The 21520-nt window shown below is 39.3% G+C and overlaps 2 protein-coding genes across 2 annotated transcripts; one reads left to right on the top strand and one right to left on the bottom strand.

Annotated features, from left to right (window-relative positions):
- The first annotated feature begins 535 nt into the window (after positions 1-535).
- Positions 536-12892, top strand: hspb8 (heat shock protein family B (small) member 8). Its single transcript, XM_087795707.1, has 4 exons — positions 536-761; positions 857-1319; positions 4268-4331; positions 12284-12892. Exons 2-4 carry the CDS (start codon positions 890-892, stop codon positions 12456-12458), a joined length of 669 nt encoding a protein of 222 aa, XP_087651833.1. The 5' UTR covers positions 536-761; positions 857-889; the 3' UTR covers positions 12459-12892.
- Positions 12893-15794: 2902 nt separating this feature from the next.
- Positions 15795-19300, bottom strand: LOC148087588 (uncharacterized). The gene is made up of 4 exons (XM_087794771.1): positions 19027-19300; positions 17573-17636; positions 17381-17501; positions 15795-16139 (listed from the first exon to the last, which is right to left on the bottom strand). The coding sequence occupies exons 1-4, from the start codon at positions 19298-19300 to the stop codon at positions 15795-15797; spliced, it is 804 nt and encodes a 267-aa protein (XP_087650897.1).
- Positions 19301-21520: the final 2220 nt, after the last annotated feature.

The raw sequence follows: 21520 nt of genomic DNA, 5'->3' as shown, positions 1-21520 counted from the left end.
TTTTTTATAGTGTAAGAAAACACTATAAATCTCACAAAAAATAAGAGAAAACCTGAAACTAATTGGACACAAAAACACATTACAAGTAAATATATGGCCAAAAAAACATACATTTTAGGGAACAACACAAAACCTTATTTATTTTTAATTTTAAATCTGTTCTCGCAGACGAAGGTTGTGTTTGCGAAACGTTATTACGAAACAATCTCAATAGTTTCAAACGAGCGTCACAACTTCTTATAACCGTGTCGTCATCCTTATTCTCCAGCGCATGAGCTCCTGAGAAAAACATCTTCGGCGTCGCTGCTCCTCGGAGGACGTTCCCTGACACCAGGGTTCTGAACTCTGATCCTGGGTCTATTAAAAAGCCAGTGAGTCACCAGCAGGAGGATCCTGGATCCAGGACCGACTTCTGGATTTGGGCAGGAGGGAGGAGGTCTTCTCTCAGCTGTTGCTCCTCCGCTGCAAAAAATAACCCCCTTTGCGTCAGAATAGAATGTTTATAGAGTCTTGTTTTTGATTTTAAAGTGTGTTCTTTTTGTGAGTGTGTTCGTTTAATCGGGTTTTGGATCGAGTGCGTTGTTGTGAAGTTTGTGTCGTTGGTTCGTTTTTGCGCAAAGGAGTTGCGCGTCTTTTTTTGCAGCGCGCGTCCCCTCAGGACCCTCCCAGCACTTTCTGGACCCTCCAGACTCACCGTCGGGGTCACACAGTCGGTATAAAAACCTGCAGCCAGAAGGATCGACGTCAGTTTCTTCTTGGAAGTGAGTTTTTTTGGGGGGACTTGTGTGGACGGTGACGCGCGTTGATCCAACGGGACTTTTGGCACGTTGGTAAACTTTTATTTATTTAACTTCAGAACTTCCTTTAGATTCTGGACCTGGACTCGGACATGGCGGAGGGAGACTACTACACGATGGGGAACAGGCAGCGGTTTCCCCGGGACCCGTTCGGAGAGTTCCGGGAACAGTCTCCGTTCAGGGACCAGATCTCGACCCGGTTCATGGACGACGAGTTCGCGATGCCGCATTTCCCGGAGGACTTGTCGATGGACTGGCCGGGCTGGGCTCGAACCGGGAGGCTCGGGACTCGTCTCAGCTCGTCGCCCTTCGGCGGCGGTTTGAGGTCCGGGTTCCCTCAGCGCCCCGGGTCGGCGGGCCCCGGAGGAGCCGCTCTGTACACCAGTCGGTACGGAGAACCGTCGTCCCGCGGCTCGCCGATCACCACCGGCGGGGAACCGTGGAAGGTCTGCGTGAACGTTCACAGCTTCCAGCCCGAGGAGCTCAACATCAAAACCAGGGAGGGGTTCGTGGAAGTTTCAGGTGAGGGTCGCTGTCACCGAACATGCGAGGGTGACTGTCGCAGTTCAGAAAGAGCTGAGCTAAAGGACAAAAGTTTCCATTTAACTCTTTGACAGTTTGCTTATATATGAAAAACAAAAGTAAAAGTTTGTCCAAAATTATTTTTCTCTCTTAAGATTTGTTTAAAGGTGTTGACATATAGTTTTTTCTGCAAACTGTTGCAGTACAATATGGGAGCAGGGCCACATTTGGAACGGAAAGTTTTGTAGTTTCAGTGTGTTTTCGAGCGACATCTGTAGTGTTTAACACTCAAGTTAAAGAACCTGAACTTCAGTAACAAATAATAAACCAATAGTATACAAGTTTTATGGTGACGTATGCAAAAGAAAGAAAATAAGCAAAACTTTTATATTCATGTATTTAATATAGATATTACAACCACTCAACTTTAGTATAACTACAAAACTCAATAATATTGTTGAGTTTTACATATTTCCATATTGATCCACCATTTTGACATTCCGCTTACTTTAGACCCCGCTGGTAAATTGACCTACTGTTATTGATTAACTTGATAAAGAGTGAGAAGTCACCAGAAAACAACAACCACATGGGTGAGAGAAGCAAGTGTTGCCAAATTGTTGTGGTGGTAAAAAACCTTAAGGTATATAACCTCTGGTATCCAGGAGGTACTCAAAGTACAGCCACTTTTTTTCAGCATAGAAAGGGACCGATATGTCGATATGTCTTTTAGAAAGCACTTAAAGTGATAGTTCACCCCAAAATTTCATGCATCATCTACTCACCCTGATGTCGACTAAGAGTTGGCATTATTTACAGTCAAGGCCTCCTGTTTTGGCCCCTGTGACCTAACCTTGGATAAAAAAACAGGAAGATTTTTTCGATGCATTTATTGAATGATTTCTTGGATAGAACCTTAACTTTGGAACTTAAAAATTGGTTTGTTCCAGTTTGACTTCAACTTCATATCTAGATTCAGCTAATTTGATCCCAATCATTCAGGCATCGCTGCTTAATCCAGGAACAAGGTCACCAAAGTGTTTTAGACTCCAGAGCACAAACGAAATATGTTTCCTTCTGCTTCGTGGTTATTTCAATAAACATCTTAAAGATCACGTTTAAATGGAAACAACATGAAAGCTACGGTTTAACACCAGTATTTCGCTATCAAGTCTTGAACCAGAGAGTCCTGGACTGATTTCCTTTCGGCGCCTTGAATGTTGCCGGGTCGACCCTCAGGCCTCGGACACCTGTTCCAGATTCCTGCAGAATCACTCGCTCGCTCGTGGCTCGATTTAGAAACCAAAGCATGACAACAGTCTCTGTTTACAAGAAGACAAGCGGCTCGGTGGAAGAATCTAGAAATAGACGCTTTATTTCTGCAGTTTCATCTGCGCCGGTGTCACGTTTCACCGCTCGAGGTTTTCTCTCGTGCGCACAGCAGGGTTCCTTCTGTTCGACGTCAGATTTTTTTGGTCGGTGCAGCCCGTCGGGTCGGTTCAACCTCCACCCAAAAATTTGACCTCATTATCTCGCACTGATGAAATAACGTCACGTAAGACCAGTTGGGGTTTGTTGTAACACATAACAGCGCCACCCTCTGTGCCGGAGTTGTATTTATTTGGATTGAGCTCCTGTCTATTTATGTTTCAAATGCTTGAGGTTTTATTTCATCTGTTGGGAATGGGATTCCTTAGATAGTCCGATAGTTTTAGAGAAAAGTCTGGAAGAACAAGAGGTTCTACTTCATATTGGTGCTCCGCCCTCTAACAGCTTCGCTATTGGTTTACCCCGAGGCACCACCTCGTCGTAAACCAATAGCGAAGATGTTAGAGGGCTTCGCACCAATTCGTAAACCTGAGATTATGATAGATAACTCAGGGGTTATGTCGGTATAAAACAATAGTCAATTCCTTGGACTATAGACAATTCCAATAGTCATGCAACAAAAAGCCTCTTGTTATTCATCACATTTCTTCGCCTCCTCCCAGAACCTCTTGCACAACATGTTTGGAATGCTTGCCCCTCTGTCGTAACATCGAAACAACACCTAACATCACTTGGAGACGATCTCCAAAAACAATCCCTTATGAAGATGTGTAAGAAAAACCCTTAATGGGAGATTAAGTCCAGAACTTTCGAGGCTGGTTGGTGTTTCGTAACAGACCAGCTGAGGGGGGGAGGCAGGGGGAGGACCCGCTGACATCCATCAGCGCTCACAGCAGCTGCGAACAAGGGATGCCAGAGAAGCGAAGGAGTCACTCTTTTATCTGTGGTGGAGTCTTAACACCACCACGATTCCTCATCTCTATGACGACGTGTTTTACGTTGACGTATGAACCCTTGGCCTTCATGGCCTCCTGAGAGGTTTGTTCAGCGAGTCTTGGAGAGCCTGAGATCTGTTTCCAGTCAGGGTTCGGACTCCTCGTCCCTGGTTCTGCTCAACAACGGAATCAAAAGAGACTTGGCAAGACGTTCCCTTCTAAATGTTAGCATATAAAAATATTGTCCATTATGGTAACAAGTAGAGGGAAACTTGAATATTCTTTCAACACAAAGCCGAAAATCCAACTAGATTTGTGACTTATTTTCTTCTTTATTTGTATTTGTTATAGTTTATTTTTGTGTCTTAACAAGAAGGAGCTGAATCGCCTGCAGTTAATACAAAACTCTGCAGCGAGAATTCTGACCCGCTCTAGTAGAAGAACTCACATTTCCCCGATCCTTAAAACTCTTCACTGGCTGCCAGTTTCTTTCAGGATCGATTTTAAAATTCTGGTTCTTACTTTCCGGACTATTCATGGTCATTTTAATTAGTGCAGGGTTTTTTAAAAGTGTGTTTTTAAAATGTGTATTGGTTTTAATTGTTCAAGCGCCTTGTGACCCTGGTCTAGAAAGACGCTTCACAAATAACTATTACTTACTTACTTCTTTTGATCCCCAAACAGGAAAGCACGAAGAGAAGCAGGAAGAAGGAGGAATCGTGACCAAGAATTTCACAAAGAAGATACAGTGAGTCGAACACTTTTGTGTAGATGTTGTGTTGTCTATTTGTGCGTCCATCTTTAGCCATGCAAGCCATAAACTATCATAAAGGTTTGACCAAGAAAAACACATTTTAAATTGTGTCGTCTAGACCAGTGGTTTTCAAAGTGGGGGCCCCTTGGGGCCTCGGGAAATTGGAGGGAAGGGGAGACGGGAATTGAATATAATATAAAATGAAAACATTTAAGAAATTTGCTCTGAACATACAACACTAAAACTGCCTTGATCTTTGGATCCTCAAGTTTCCGATGGTACCTGAACACACATGTTAAGCCTTCACATTCTGTGTCTACCGGGGTTTGCGCCCGAACAAGTAGCTAGCTAGTTAGCAGGAAATGGACATGTTTACAACAGGAAAGAGATCGAAGACAGAAGAAGGTTCTGTCGTGGAAGAGTCTGCTGCTATACAATTAAAAGTCTTACAGTCATCTAGAATTTCAAACTATGAGGCAGCGTCAAGAATGGATTTACAGTCATGGAAAAAATGGCCATAATTGTCCGAAATAATTCACAAATACAAGGTAATTAAAAGCAAGGAAAAACACTCCAAAAGTTGATGTTTCTGTTTATATTTTAAAGCACTTGCAAATGGATCGTAGGCTTATGGTGTTTTACGGGGCCTTGACATGGTGAAGTTCTGGGACAAAAACTGTTGAAGCTTTTTAAAGTAAGAAACGTTTCATGCCAGGGAGAGGTGACAGTCTTGTTGAGAGGTTGAAGGTGATGTTGAGATGCAGGAGAGGTCAGATGTTTGCATGTGAGGGTTGAGTTCCTGTTGGTAGTTCAGACTTTCACTCAGATATCTGGCACTTCCTTTGTTACATTAGATTACGACAAGATCAAAATCATCAAGATTTGTTGGTAATTTACAGTCACTGTCATTTTTGCCGCAAAACAAAAAATAAAATCAAGATAACATTAATATCTAGTGACTAATTTTGGTTTTAAGTAGAAATATATCGATAATTTCTGTCACTATCATGATTATTCTCGTGCAAAAAAAATAATTGTTTATGCTTTTCTGCAGCTCTTGGTTTAAATGGAAAAAAAACGTAGTAGTGAAGAATAGTTTAGCTCAAGTAGTTCACATGTTAAAAGATTTAGGTTTCTCTTAAATCAATCTTAAAGTGAACAGCGTGAGTCGATCGGAGCAGATGCATCCAATCTACTGATCTCAGCAGACGACAATCCTGACCAATCAGTCAGAATCCATTGAAACACCAGCTTGAGCTCAGTTTGTTCAAACGAATGTCAAGTGCTCACTGTGTTGCTGGTTTTTTCAGCCTCTTTCTAACTACATTTCTCTCACGTTACTATTGAGACACGATCAGGTGCAGGTTCTCTATCAATACATAACCTCCTCTGGTTATTGATCCTGTTGAAAGTCAAACATTTAAAACAAATATTGATGCTGTCAGTTATGAGCAGATTTACGTCAAACTTACAGAAAAATAAAAAGTCATGTAATGAGAACCATATGCTCATTTAAAAAAAAAAAAAGTTCTTTAATCCTCCATATTTTCCACTTTCCATTAAGTCAGCATCAACCCTTTTCTTTGGTAAACGTTATCTTTAATTGACTGCATTCTATTTATCTGTCATTAAACCCTTTTTATTTATTTTTTTTAATGAATTTTCAAAAATCTTAATCCTTTAGGTCAATGTTAAAAAATGACCCAAAAATCGAAATAGTCTAATATGTTTCACTACATGTTTTTAGACCCATAAAGAAACTGCTAATATAAAAACGTTTCTTATCTTATTTTTGTTTATTTGATTTATATTAATATTAGCCAGACTTATTTTTCCAAGAGCTGTTTACTAAACAAGCGTTTATTTATTTTAATTGCTTTTGGGTTTTTTTAAGTTGGGATATTCACTTTTTTTCTGGAGTTCTTACCAGTTAATAAATTGATAAAACAAAAATATTTTGTGCCGTTAGCATAATGCTTACAAACAGATAACTCCCAGAGACGAGTAACGTTTTAATTTTTTCACACAAATACTGAACAATAAACGGCTAACGTTGTCATTGGCTTGACTTTCTTTGATGGACCGTTAATCTATTTTTATCTTCAAACTTAATTGTCAAAAGCTTTTGCAACAAACTGTCACTGGCAGTTGTATTGACAGTTTTCTTCTTCTTCCACTGTCACTATTTTTATGACAAACAAGCATATATTATTATATATTTTTATTATTTGATTTTGAGTTCTTGACAGTTAATTGACTAATGAAAATAATTTGTGCTGTTAGCATGTTGCTAACAACTAGCAGGTAGCTCCTGGATAACACATTTTTTTAATTTTGAACACAAATACTTAACAATAATTCATTGTGAATCTATTTTAATTATATTTAAAAAATACTTTCAAAATCTACATCTTTAAGACGAATGTTACACAATCAAAATAAACTTTATATATTATATGTTTGATTTATTTTTAGGAATATCAAAATGGCTTCCTAAAAACCATCTAAATAACTAACTAAAATTACAAGCAATAAATTACAATTTTTATGATGACCAACATGTGTTTTAAATGGTGTTTTAAGTTCTATACAGCTAATTAGCAAATAAAAGTATTTTGTGCTGTTAGCGTGATGCTAACAATTAGCAGGTAGCTCCCAGAGAAGACTTTCCTTGTACTCATAGTTACAGTTAATCTTTCTTTGCTGGTGGTTTCTTTTACAATCCTACAGAATGTCCGACAACCTTCCCTTCATTAAAACGGTCAGCGGACGATGATCACTGGCGCGACGCTTCCTCTGGTTCTGTCGACCAATTAGTGCGTTCGCCTTCGCACTGTTCCCGTCACGCCGCTTTTAATTGGCCATCTTGAACTCAACAGTAGAGGTTGAAACTAAAATGAAAGTCAAACACGTCGAGTTCACCTCGTCGTCATCGTCACACTTTCATATAAAAAACACTTTGTATCAGGACGCTAACACGCTACGCGCTGACGTTAGCATTATTTATTCCATGTGTCTGGATGAAAACATCGGTGTTGAATTAAAAGTGTCAATAAATTAAATACAGTGAGCATCGAGCAGAAGCGAAGAGTCGGCTCGCAATTAAAAGTTTGCAGGTTTAATTCTCCACACCTCCGGGGTCGCGTTATCCTTGAGCAAGACTCAAAAACTTTGGATTGGATTTTAATTGGATCTTCTCCATCGGGGGAGTCGTCGTCTCGAACGCTACTGTCCGACCTGAAGACGCGCTCTGAGCGCAGATGTTGACGATGGACGGTGACGGTGGGAGGACACTGTTGTGTGTCCAGAACTTTGTTGTGTATTTCGGTTAAAACGTTTACAACTGGTGTTAGAGGATTTGCTTAGAGCGCAACTAATGTAAAAAAACTTCTGACTCACTCACTATTTTAAATGTTGAAGTCTTCCTCTCCAAGATGCAGTAAGTCCCTCATCATGACCATGTTTTGAAGTTATTACTTTATAAAGTTCTCCCCCGTCTGAAATCTGGGCGAACGAGAGGTTACGAGAGTCCATTATGACATAATAATGGCTTCCTCCTCCTCCAGCCAGCTGATCACACTTGCTTTGTTTATACAACGATTCCGTTGGATGTGGCGACTTCTGGGATTGGTGACATGCTGTAACAAACCTTGATGGTTGACCAATCACAGCAGAGTGGGTGTGGTTATGGTAAACAGGATTGTTTTCAGTGGGCGGGGCTTAAGATCATTTTCTAATGTAAATATTTCAATGAATAAAGTTTTGTACAAACAGACACTCATGATGATACAATAGAGTCCAACATCTATTTAAGACTCACTTCAATAAACACATTAGTTGCTCTTTACATTTGCATCTTTCACTTAACTAACCAGAATGCAGCGTTCAACTGTCAAATTTTTAGCAGTTATTTTAGCATATAGTTGAATTTTAAAAGAAATAAGAGATTGTATGTTTCTTCTAATGTAGACATTAGCGCAACAATGTTTTATTTAGTTTTTATGTGTTTTTTTTATGTTAAGCTTAAGCAGGGGCCAATGTTTGCTATTCAGTGTTGAGTTAGTATGTACCGTGGATTTACCCCAGGTACTCCGGTTTCCCCCCCACAGTCATACAGATGTTGATTGAGAACTTTAAACTTGGTCGGTGTCATCACAAGTTTTAATTTTTTCTCTGCATGTCTTGCAACAGCCTGGCGATTTGGTCACATTGTGGCCATCTCTTGCCCTAACTAGCTGGGATAGTCTCATCACTCTTTAGAAAATCAATGGCAGAGAATAATGGAATGATTAGTTTTAGCAGTAGTTAACAATTATGGCTGAGCTCGGCACAAAACGTTGTATCAGTGAGTCAGTTATTAGCTACATACGTTGTTGCTGCGCGGCCCGGAGAGCAAGGGTCACAGGGAGCAACATGGTTTGGTATGTGAAGTGCGCGGCGGCTCGGTCTGGAATCTGTCACCGCTGTTTCTATCCTCATGACGAACACTTGGTAGGAAGTGTGTCCAACACATTGTCTCCACTCGCACACACCCCCCCCCCCACACACACACACACACACACACACACACACACACACACACACACACACTTGTCAGGAGGGTTTGTTTTTTCTTCTTCTTCATTGTTTTTTTGGCAGCTGCTCAGAATCAATGCGAGATAAAGTGAGCACTTGCCAGAAGTAATTCAACTCCCGAGCGACTCCGATAACTATTTCTCAGGCAGATGTCTTTTAGGAATCTTTAAATCTTTAAAAGCAGATAAAGTGGAATTGTGTTTTTTTTTTTGTTTTTTTTGAAGGAAAATAATCATTAAAGTGTTTTAAAAAGCTTTTGAGCTGTGATCAATAATTACCTGGTTTTCACGTTCTAGAGCAGGAAGCGTGACTTGTTACTGCTTTTGTGTCTCTGCACAATATTTAACAACGCTTTATTTCTTTTTTATTTTATATCTGAAATGACATTTTATTTGTATCATAGTTATTTAACGGTTTATAATAAATTGTGTGTTGAATAGAAAAAATAATTTTTTTTGGTTACAATTAAAATTCAAATATTCACAGCGTTTCTTTATATGTGTTGCAATTATACTTCCGACCGCTGGATGGCAGCAGTCGGTACGTCCTCTGCAGCTAAAGGAAAAATGAAAATTTTGGCGACGACTGAGGACGAGAGGATACAGTCGACTCCAGCAGCTTTTAAAGCTGATGTTTGGACATATTTTGGTTTGAAAACAAATGAAAGTAGTTACCACTTCGTCAAGAGTCATGTGGTCTGTAAATACTGCAACACCAGAGTCAAGTACTCGACAATGCTACACATATATTCTAGATACTGCAGTATCACAATATATCGAATTTAATTGTAAGTCTTTTCTTTTAAACACAGGGATGTCAAAGGTCCTGCTTTTGGGCTTGATTATCTAAAGCAGGGGTCTCCAAACTGGTCCTCAAAGGGCCGGGGTGATGCAGGTTTTTGTTTCAACCAATCAAAAGGACACTTTTAACCCAATCGGGAGTCTTAAGAGTGAAGTAAGTTGATCGTCAGTCTGGTGTTGTTAACCAAAAGCTCATTGGTTGAATGGTTGGAACAAAAACCTGCATCACCTTCGAGGACCCGTTTGGAGACCCCTGATCTAGAGCGATGAATTAAGATCAAGAAGAGAGTGCAGCCATGGTGGATGTGCATAGATGTAAGCGTGTAAGGGGAGGTTGTAGAGCCAGGGTGGGCAATTGTATTTATTCAGGGGCCACATTTTAGTGGCTTTTTTTAGGGGCCATAGAGCAAAAATAAAAAGTCTGAAATCAAGCACTTTTTTCCCCAAATACTTTTTAACTAGACCTAAATCGTTTTGAGGGTCCTCAAACAAAAAATGTATAGTCTTATTTAGAGAAAGAATTGTAAGTGTATTCGTGACCTTTGAACCTCAAGAGGGCAACATTATTACAGTCAAAGGGACTGCATGAGCCGTACTTTACCCAGGTCTGTTTTTTCCAAGCGCTGGTACTGGTTTGGTATCATTTTCAGATTAAACCTTAAGGATTTTATTGATCAAAAAATGCGCCAAAATGAAAAAAAAAACAATTAAAATGCGCTGAAAACATGCAATATGTATAATCTGACCTTGTTTTTGTCTTCAATGCTAATGTTAGCACAATGTATGGCTGTGGTTTGAGACTCAATATGTACAGTAACTTCAACTTATTTATTTATTTCGCACAAATACAAGCTAACAAGCTTCCCGAGGTCCGCATGAATGAAGTTGCTGGGCTGGATCTGCCCCCCAAGGCCTTGCTTTTGACCCAGAGAGTTGTCACTTCATGTCTTTCTCTCGGTCCCGTGTGACTGGTTCTTCTCAGCGGGGCGTGAAGCTTCTGAGGGTCTGGTCTAATGAGACTCCGGTCCGGCCCACATCTGGCTCCTGCCGGTGTTTACACCAACTCTGGCCGACGCTGCAGAACCATACTTGGAGCGACGGTGTGTGTAGTAAACTCTTCCGTCGACTCAGACGTAGAGAAGAAACTTTGTTGTTTTTAGCCAATTATCTCGCTCAGCCGCGCACGATAACTCACCTGCAGCTGTCAGATGATAAAAGCATCAAGGAGCTCAGAGGATCCATCATGAGTCTGAACCTGGCGTCACATGTTCTTGTTTTGTCTGCTGACGGATATTTTTAAAACTCTAATCAACACATCTTTGGGGTTTGAGTCTGAAGCTTTGGTTATTCTCTAATGTTGTGGTTTAAATGTGTTGGTATTTGTCGAAATGTCTATTTTTGGTTGATGATCTGACTGTCAACAGAATTTAAATAATTATTTTCATGATGAAAACGATACAACCAAAGAGTTAAAATGATATTTTATTTGATATTTTTCTCAATAATGTTATTTTAATATAAATGGGAAATCAAAATAATTAATATATATAGTTTTATATGACTTTATAAATAAACAATTTTGGCTGTTTTTTTGTTTATCTTTTATTTTTAATTGTATATAGATTTTATCGTGTTCTTCTCCTGTCAGTGGGTTAATTGAAAGTATATTTTAAAAACCTTTTTTTTAACTAAACCATACAAACATCTCAGTTTAGTGGTTTGAGGTTTGATTTATTTTTATTTATTTTTCTTCTCTAAACATATTCGTTAATGTTTATTTGTTTGAAATGTAAAAAAAGAGGTAAAAACACCAAAAAAACAACAACAAAGAATTGATCAATATTATTCAATTTTATTAGTATATCTTTTTATTCTTTGGCAAAAATCAGCCTGTTTGCTAATTGAAAGTGGGGTTTTTTTCACAGCTGAGACGAACCATTTATTTCCCTGTTTTTTTGACAGATTATTATTGATATAAACATCAAAAGAAAACACATTTTGTGTTTAATCTCAATTTGTATTTTTATTTTCTTCATATTGTTTCAGTGAGTTAATTGAAAGTATATTTTAAATGTTATTTTATTCACAACCATACAAACATTTCAGTTTGATGGTTCGTTTATTATATGTATGTATTTTTTTCTCTCTAAATATATGTATTAATAGTTACTATCTGAGGATATTCATTTACAAGTTTTGTTGTTTCATCTACTTTATTTTCTGTACTTTTTGTGTAATACTTTATTGTTTGTTGTCAGAATGAAAGATTTAGGTTCCAAAAACACAAAGGAAAAAGTTATTCTTGGGCAAATACTTTTTAATTCCATGTATTTTTTCTTTGATTGAGCTGTGAGAAGAAATCAGAGTTCATAGATGTTCATTTGCTTTACAAGAACAAATCTTTCGTCAGCTCAAGCTTTTGTATTTTGTTTCCTTTTGTCATATTTTTATCAAAGACCTTCATTCAGTTTTTTTCAGACAAAGACGTCGTGAAGTTATTCAGACCTTTTGAAGGTCGTTCCTGCTTGTTGTCGCACCGTTCTGAAACCTTCTCCTCTGCCGATCCTGCAGGATCCCCGTCGACGTGGACCCCCTGACGGTCTTCGCCTCGCTGTCCCCCGAGGGCGTCCTCATCATCGAGGCTCGCCAGACGCCGCCCTACGACCTCTTCAGCGGCGAGATCTCTCCGGGCGCCGAGCCCCAGGAGACGGACGCCCCCCGGCTGCAGGAGGCCCCGCTGGTCTAAGACCTCGGACCCCCTTCCCTGAACCGGAGCGACCTACGGACGGACTCTTAAGATGCCGACATCTGCTTTCATTTTATATTATACCTGATTTACACGACTGAGAATAAACACGTTGACTTCTTTGTGTGTCTGTGTGTCGTCCATGATCAGCAGCGAGAAGATGAACAAACGTTCACTCTCTACGCCAACGACACCATCTCGTGTGTTGATGCTCGTCCAACGTGACTCATGAAGTTTGTTTCTTGAAAATTCTTTCTCTAGCGTCGACTCACCAAGTGAGACACACGTGTCAATCATCTTTCTGCAAAAATTGTGTGCATTTGTGTTTATTTAGAACGAGTGAATGTGATAAACGGTTGTTAAAAAAAAATGTATCTGTGTGTATTTATCAACAGTTTAGGATGAAATTGCTGTCAACAAACAACTTTTATTCATTTGTGTTGTAATTTTGTTTGTTATTCGTGTGAAGATTGTGCCAAACTATTGGTTTTTGTTGTTAAGTTACTCTTTGATGTTTTTTACTTGATTATTTCGTTTATTTTACTCAATTATTTTTGGTCATTAGAAAATAAATATTTCTTAATTTAGGTCATTAGTTTCTTCCAAATAAATGGAAAAAAGTCACTTAATATATATTTTAACATATTGTTTTCTAGAACTACTTTTTCAAATTCATTTAATTCATTTTAATTTTTGTGTTGATGCACCACTGTTTCCTTTTTTTTTGTCCTTTGACCAGAAACGTTTTTAATGGGATTTTTGAACTTTTTCTTTAATCAATCAAATCATTATTAAACTTGGAATCAAACGTTTTTTCTTGACTGAGCTCACATGTTAAAATTAAAAAAACATCATTCTTCATTCAAACTTATTTTACAAAGAATCTTCTTGTGGTCTTGTTCACAAGTGAGGGACAGATGGACGGATGGATCATTTGGGACGACTTTATGTTCTTTATTCACAAGTGGTATTCTACCAACTTTAACCCTTGTTTTATCTCAGGGTCAATGTGACCCGAAGGACCAGAAAACAAATGTTTGTGGTATGCCTTGTGTTGTCTCTGGGTCAAGGTCGACTCCCTGGCATCCAGTAATACACATGCAGTGGTAGAGGTCGTTCACCTTGACCCAGAGACAACAGTAGAGTTTAGATCTAATATATTAATATCAGAGTTTAAGATTTTCTTACCTAAGCATTGAAATGTAAAAAATGTCAAAATTAAGCAACTGAACATTTGGGATTTCATCCCGAAAATGAAAAAGTAGAAGACATTTTCAGATAAATAATAATAAGAGGAAGCATCTAAGAAATTCAATTTATACGTATGTGGCTATGGATAAAAAAAAAAAGAAAAGCTACTGTCGAAAAATACACGAAATAAGAGCAAATTTTTTGTTAATATTGGCTTTTTTTGGGGGGGAAAACTGTGATAGAAACCCAGCTTGGTTCGGGCGTCTTGTCAGAAGGTCTTCTGGACACGTCCCACCCGGGAGGAGGCCTTGGACGGGGCCAGGAACATATGGTTACTGCCATCATAAGAAGGTATCTGGAGAAAGTTCAGCGTCTTTACTTGTGTCGGGTTGATTTTTCTTTGCCTGGGGCCTGAAATCAAATGTGTTTGTGGTACCCATGTCCATCCCCACCACTGCATGTGCACTTCTGGAAGCCAGGGAGGTTGTTCACCCTGACCCAGAGACAACACAGGGGATACCACAAACACATTTGTTTTCGGGTCAACTTGACCCTGAGATAAAACAAGGGTTAACGACCAGTATTTTTGTTCTCTTCGTCTCACTCGAGATGTTCTTCGTCCCCTTCCTCTCCGATGATGCAACAGCAACCGTCGGGCCAGTGTGTTCCGACATCTCGTCCGAGGCGAGCGTGACACTCGCGGGCTCAGTTCCACGGGATGTTCCGAGGTTTGTCCGTGTTGCTGCCGGATAACAGAAGGAGCTCGGGCAGCAGATTAGCGAAGGGGCTTAGTGCCCGGGCGACACTGGCGCCGCTGTGCGCCGCACAAAAACCGGGCCCAAATCTCGCCAGTGCCAGCGCCTCTCAGAACCGGGCGCGTTAAACCTGTGGCGAGTTCCATCTTCCACGACCACGTGATGCAAAATAACGAAACCCCCCGGCGGCGTTTACGGGAACACATCGGCGCCACCAGCGCCAACTTTTTTTTTTCTTTCCTCCGAAAATCGTTCTCTCCAGTGACGGCTCATTCAGTGTCACTTTTTTTTATAATACGAGGTTGTGTTGCCATGGCGACGGCATAATTGGAGTTTCTCCTTAAGCGAGTTACTCATGTAGATGTGACTAATGCGCAGCTGTGCGGACACGCACACGTCCGTGATTAATGTGGACGTCTGCGGGCACCGCGAGCGCCGCAATTAATCACTTTGGCTGAAAGTAGCCGATGATGTACGACGGTCGTGACTGCGATCACGTCAGGTTTTTTTTTTTCGACAGCTGCACATTAAGACCCGATCAAACGAGAGGAAACGGATCCCAGACCCCGGGACGTTCGTGGATATTTTTCTCACGGTTTGTTTCGGAAACACGGAAACGATCGGCGGCGGCGGCGTTTAAACGGACGCTAACGCTAGCCTCGCTGTGACGTCAACTTCAGTCACATGTTAGAGCGGCCATTTTTAAAAGTTGTGCGGTTCTTTTTGGTAAAATAGTTTATTCTTAAAGAAACATCAGGTAATAATTCCATCAGCCCAGATGAAGCATTTTGTTTCCGTTAACTAATTGCTAACAGTTAGCATAATAGCATTGCTGTGCTAATGTATACATTAAAAGATGGTATTTTCTGGTTATTATTATAACATTTAACAACTGGAATTTCCCTCGTTTCGGTGATCAAATAAATCCATCTGTTTGTCTCCAAAATTACATCCGAAATGTGACAATTTATTACGATTTCTTTAATTTTTATTTGCAAACACAATGACCTTTGTCAGTTCAACGTCTCCCTTCTGTAGTTGAAGTATTTTTTATGACTTTTTAACTCATGACCAAAACTTGCCACCTTAAGCTTGCTGAATAACATAGTTGTGCTAATGGCTACGTTTAAAACCATTCATGGTTCATGTCACTTTACTCTAATTCAAATTAAACAATCAACGAATAAAACGAGATCCTGAAGGTCAAGTTGAATTTTCAATATATAACAATGAAGGATAATGTTTTACGTTCTTGAAGATTTTACTTTTATTGCGAACTCACTAGTTGATGAAAAAAATATCTGCTGAATCATCAAGAAAATGACTAGTGATAGTGAGGGTTAGTTAAGTGATAATAGCAGAAGCCAACATTTGGAGTTGTTGGATGATTTTATTGGACGTCTTCCGGAGCCTCCAGCTTCTGGTCAGGGTCCTCGCTCGGCGGACTTTGGCCCACTTGCGTCTCCACGGTCGGGTCGCCCCCTGAGCTGCTGGCGACCTGGTCCACGTCTGCTTCCTGGTGTCCAGATGAATCCTGGACACTGGCTGAGCCGTCGCCATCTGCTGGCGCTGCAGGGAGAGACTCGACATCTGGCTCTGGCTCTCCTCCCTCTTCCTCCTGGTGGGCCGGCGCCTCCGTCTGAGACTCCTCAGGGTCTCCTGCAGACTGAGACTCCGCTGGGGCTTCACTGGACTCGGTGGTCATGCTCTGAACTACTATTTCTTCAACCTCCACCTGGAGTTTAACACAAATAAGATCATTCCTTTTTTTCTGAAATAGATTATACCCAATTTGAATATTGTTTTATGTTGAGGAAGGTCTTCAAGCTCTTTTTGGCAGCCATTTTAATTTCCTTTATATCTTTAAAAAGAAAAAAAAACAAGCAGGTTTTTCAATGGTGATTCATGTGATCAATATATCTACGATTTTGTTTTGTATAACATTCAAATGTTTTTTTTTGTTTTTGCAGGTTTCGTGGTATTATCGTATATGTATTTGTTTCACTAAGTATACTTTTTTAAAGTTTTTTTTTATTTTTATTTATACGTTTTTTCTTTTTTTCAATGGGGAGTCAAGTCACTGACTGATGTCGCACATGTTTATTTTTTATAGTGTTTTTTTATATATATATATATATATATATATATATTTATACCTTAACAAGACTGTGTTGCACATGTCTCACTGTTTTCTATTTTATAAATCACATTTTTTTAGTTATTTTCAATAGTGAGTCAAGTTATGAATCTATTAGTCTCAGTAAGACTGTGAAGCCCATTATGTTTTTAATTGTATTTTATTCATTTATATAAATATTTTTTTGTTTCTATTGTATTTGTTTAAGTACGTTTTGTATAACATTTAAATCAGTTTATTTTGGGTTTATTTACAAGTATTTAGAAGTCTGGTTTTCGAGTCTTTTTCTTCTTTTGTCCAATCATTTTTAGTCACAATAAAACCATAATAATGCTTTTTTTTAAACTATGTTTTGTAGTTTATTCATTCAGTTATTTTATTATTATTATTAATTTTTATTAAGTTTTTTTTAGAGTTTTTTTCAATGGTGCATCAAGTCCTCAATACATTTCCAACAAAACATATATATATATATATATATATATATATATATATATATATATAACAATTTTCTTTCTTGTTTTGTACCAATCTTTTTTTTTTTTAATTTCTCAAGATTTTAAGGTTTTTTTTAGTTACATTTTTTAGTTTCATTTTTGTCAATGTTTTTTATATTTCTTTATTTATCATTTTCTTTGCTTTTTTTCATTATTTAATACTGAGTCAAGTCATCAATCTCCATGTGTTTTATCGTTCTTTTCTCGTCTCACTAAAGACCGAGATGTTCTTCTTTTTAATAACAACTATGTCTGGGCCAGTAAGTTTGTCGAGTCAGCAAAAAACATGCTAATGCTATCACAGCAAACTTGTTTCTCCTCTGATGAGAAGCTCAGAGTCACCTTGATGGGAACCATCATGGCGGCGGGAACAGAAGTGTTTGCAATGGGAGCTTCCACCGTCAAGATTCCGTCCACAGACAGCGATGAAACCACCGTCGCCACATCGATCTCGCTCGGGAGCCTGCACAGAAAACCGAAAAACAATCATTTCGACCCGACGATCCATCTGAAGTGGCCTGGACCAGGCGTCACCTGTACTTCCTGGTGAAGCTCCTGGAGATGGATCCGTGTTCGTCGGGCCTCTCCTCGTGCTCTCCTGGGGGCAGATTTATCGAGAGAGATTCGGAGAGTGAATCAGGAATCACTCGACTCGGAAATTAATTTCCACTGAAGGCGGCGACTTCTTCCCTCCAGCGCTGAGATTTAAGCAGCTTTGCAGTTTTACTTTTGATGACTTTGTGAGGTTCTGGACGGAGAGAGAACTTCTCTCTGTCCTTTCATCACCGTCTCAGGTTCCTTTGTTCACAATGACTTTTCTTGATGGAAAATCACTTTTTTTTTAACAGCCACGTGACCATTTTTCATATTATTCATATATTGGTCAGACATTTTTGTGTGTTTTAGTTTTTTCCTTACAGCAAACACTCTTCTGTGACAATTATTTCTAATCTTTTTATACATTTTTACTTTTATATCAACAGTTTAATGTTATTTTTCCCCAAAAGTTATTCAATTTAACACAATATTCCTTATTTTCTCCTTTTCCTTAATGTTTAAATGAGACTTATCTAAAAAAATAATTAAACAATTTCATTTTTTTTAAGTTTTTCTCCCCTGTGTGACTTGTAAGTGTATTTTGTGTTATTTTGTGAGTTTTTTTTTAATAGGGTTAGTTTTTCCTTTATCTTTGTTGTTTTTCTTCATCTAAAATTCTTTTTTTTTTTTTTGAGTTGAACACGCCAAATGTGTGGTTTTAGTTTTTGTTTCAATTAGCATTTAGCTTATTTTTTTCATGTTTCAAACCGTGATTCTGTTTTACTCAGTCCAAACACAGTCCAAATAAAAGGAGAAAAAAGGAAAGTATGAATCTAAATACTGAATTCCTTTGTTAAAATTGCTCTGATTTTTTGTTTTTAAAGTTGGTCTTAAACTTCCGAAAGTTTTTTTTTGTTTTTTTTAATCTGTGATTCATTGAACTATGCATGTAACAAGATTTTACTTTTTCCTTTCATCTTTTTTATTTACTCAAGTACTTTTGTTATAGTGTTTTTTCCCCTTTTTTTTTTACAATGAACTTTTTTTTGGGGGGCCTTTTTTGCTTTTTTCCCCAAATCAATTTATTTTTCTCACTAGGACTGTGATGCAAATGATTGTCTTGTTTTTATTTTATTTTATTTACGTTTGGTTTTGTATGACAATACAATCAGTTTATTGTTGGTTTTTTTTACAATGAATTCAAGGTTTTTTGGGTCTTTTTCTTGTTGTTTTTCCAAAGATTTCTTGTCCCACAGGACTGTGATTTTTTTTTTTTTTTTGTATTAGTATTTCTTATTAGTCATTTTATAAGAGTTTTTTTTTCCTGATCTATTGAACTACATCTGTCACTGTTTTAATAAACAAATATTTAAAGCTCAACATGAAATGACTCAAATTTCAAAAATATTTACAAACTCAAGACGATGACTCAGCATTTTTCCCCTCTTTACCTCTGACCTCCAGGAGTCCGTTCTTGATGGCGAGCGAAACCTCTGAGGGCGCGAAGTGCCCGACGTCCAGCTCCACCTTCCACCTGAACCTTCCCTCCTCCTCGGCGCCGCCGCCGGGCTGCGGCATCGGGCCGGAGATGTAGGGCACGAACAGCGGCGTGGGTCGGTACCACGAGCGCGGGCCCACGTCCTGGCACCACCACTTCCTCAGCGGGTAGACGGGGGCGCCGCCGCCGCCGCCGCCGCCGTCCTCGCTCTGCCCTCTGGCGTCCATCTTCAAGGACGATGCTGGTGAGTTCAGGGAGTGACGAAAAAAAAAGCTCCTTCTGCTGAGTGAGCTCCGAAAAACCCATCGTGGTCTTTTTATACTTTGGTGTTTCGGGCGCCGGTCCCATGAGCGCCGCGAGGCGTCGGTGTGAAGGAGCAGCGAGGTCGTCCTGACGGAGACTAATTACTTTTATTTATAACTTTTATGGCCACGATGAGAAGTTGCGAGCAGACGCCGAAGTTGGTGACTCGTCTTCTCACCTCCTGGTGACCCGACCGCCCTCCAGGCTTCACCTGAACCAGTTTCAACCGTTTATCAACGAGTCCATTTTAAAACCTGACGTCATCGACTATAGTTCTCTGTTCGTGATGAATCTGCTGACTCGGCTCTTATTAGGGAACAAATCAACAACTTCCTGATGGAGATGTTCAACGTTGAACCCCAGTATTCAGGATGAAACTCATTATTTCATGAGCGTGTTTTCCTGAGTTCCCGCGGTTCAAGTGGCGAAAACTAATGATGCTACGTTGAAGTAAACATCATCACCGAGTCATTTTGATGTTCGGGATTCAGGATCGGCTTCAAAAAGATCACTTGTGGTTTATTCGTCGCTCCCAGAATAACACTTAGAGGAAAAAAAGAAAAAAAAAGACGTCTCGGCCTCAGACGTCTCTTCCGCTCATTTCCTGTTTTCATCGCGTTGATCAAGAATCTCTTTCCTGGTGTTGGTGAGTTAAAGGCAGAGGTTCAGTCCGTTTGACCTTTGGTCATTTCTCTTGTGATGGACTCGGTGACCCCGGATATTTTTAAACATGTATGAACTTTAAAGAAGACTCCAGTTCAGCCAGAAAAAACACTGACATTACATGTGTTACACAGATTTATGTCATGGACAGATTTGAGTGGTCGAATACATTTGTGCTATGTTCTGCTTTGTCATCCCTTGCACTTTGTTCTTTTATTTGCCCTTTGTTCTTGATTTTATGAAAACTATCTGTGAAACTGGAAACCCAACTTCTGGAACGAGATCTCCAGAGGGATAATGAAGTATCTGTTTATCTATATTTTCCTTTAGTTGTGAAGCTTGAGATGCTTCGAGAAACAAAACATGAATATAAAAAAAAACATTGTTAAACTCGGACATATTTGAAGGAGGAAACCTATTCAGGGCCCTAGTGGAGGAACATCAGTAATGTAAATAAAAAAAACAATATAATAAATACATGAATGCAGTTCACAAATATATATATCAGAGAATGAAATTATGAATAGAGTTTATTTAAAACCCTGCAGGTTCTCAATCAAGGCCACAGACGCAGGTCGTAATAACTATACATGTTTTTATTCCAGACTTTCTGACAATTAAAGATGAAAACCCAACTCTCAGGACTCACTCTCATATTTCAAATGTTTAAGTCTTCCTCTCCAAGATGCAGTAAGTCCCATGTTTTGAACTTATGACTTTATAAAGTCGAAAATCTCGACAAACGAGAGGTTACGAGAGCGGAGTCCATTATGACATAATAATGGCTTCACTCCTCCTCAAGCCAGCTGTAATCACGTCCGCTTTGTTTATACAAGAGTCCCTTAGAGGTGGAGACCTCCGGGACTAATCCGGGATCAGGTCGCGGGGGCAGCAGTTTCATCAGTGAGTAAATGACTTTCCTTCTTTCCAGTTGCATTGTCCAGCTCTTCCCAGGGGCCCCGAGGTGTTCCCAGGCCAGCTGGGACACATTTATTCCAGTGTGTCCTCTTAACTCTTAACTTAAAAAATAAAATCTTCTAATTAATTCACTTAAATAATTGCTGTCAAGTTTACGTAGAAATGTCAGCGAACCTGCTCAGGGGTCTAAGGTTAGTGGAGAATCAAAATATAACGTCGATCGGACTTTAAGTTGTGTTCACGCCAAACACAATTTAGCGACTCTTGTTGGTCCCACCCAAGTGGTCATCTAAAAAGGTAGGTAAATCTGCTTTGGGGTCTAAAGTTAGTGGAGAATCAAAATATAACGTCATTCGGACTTTAAGTTGTGTTCACGCCAAACATGATTTAGCAACTTTTGTTGCTCTCCGCCAAGTGGTCATCTAAAAAAGAAGTTAAGTCTGCTTTAGGGGTCTAAAGTTAGTGGAGAATCAAAATGGTGGATCAGACGGAAAAAAAAGATTTGTATTTCCCTGGTCATCCTGGTGAGTTATCTAGAGGTTACCTTTCTGTGATGCCAGGTT

This window comes from Callionymus lyra, chromosome 1, assembly GCF_982586985.1.
Source record: "Callionymus lyra chromosome 1, fCalLyr1.hap1.1, whole genome shotgun sequence".
NCBI lineage: Eukaryota > Metazoa > Chordata > Actinopteri > Syngnathiformes > Callionymidae > Callionymus > Callionymus lyra.
This window is presented reverse-complemented; position numbering and strand designations above follow the sequence as displayed.

What these genes read in the sequence shown, in the direction of transcription:
- hspb8 (XM_087795707.1), top strand. Translation starts at nt 890, where the DNA reads ATGGCGGAGGGAGACTACTACACGATGGGGAACAGGCAGCGGTTTCCC. An exon ending in GGGGTTCGTGGAAGTTTCAG is followed by an intron (nt 1,320 to 4,267) that starts GTGAGGGTCGCT and finishes ATCCCCAAACAG; the next exon opens with GAAAGCACGAAGAGAAGCAG. An exon ending in AATTTCACAAAGAAGATACA is followed by an intron (nt 4,332 to 12,283) that starts GTGAGTCGAACA and finishes CCGATCCTGCAG; the next exon opens with GATCCCCGTCGACGTGGACC.
- LOC148087588 (XM_087794771.1), bottom strand. Translation starts at nt 19,300, where the DNA reads ATGGACGCCAGAGGGCAGAGCGAGGACGGCGGCGGCGGCGGCGGCGGC. An exon ending in CGGACTCCTGGAGGTCAGAG is followed by an intron (nt 17,637 to 19,026) that starts GTAAAGAGGGGA and finishes ATCTGCCCCCAG; the next exon opens with GAGAGCACGAGGAGAGGCCC. An exon ending in AGCTTCACCAGGAAGTACAG is followed by an intron (nt 17,502 to 17,572) that starts GTGACGCCTGGT and finishes TTTTCTGTGCAG; the next exon opens with GCTCCCGAGCGAGATCGATG.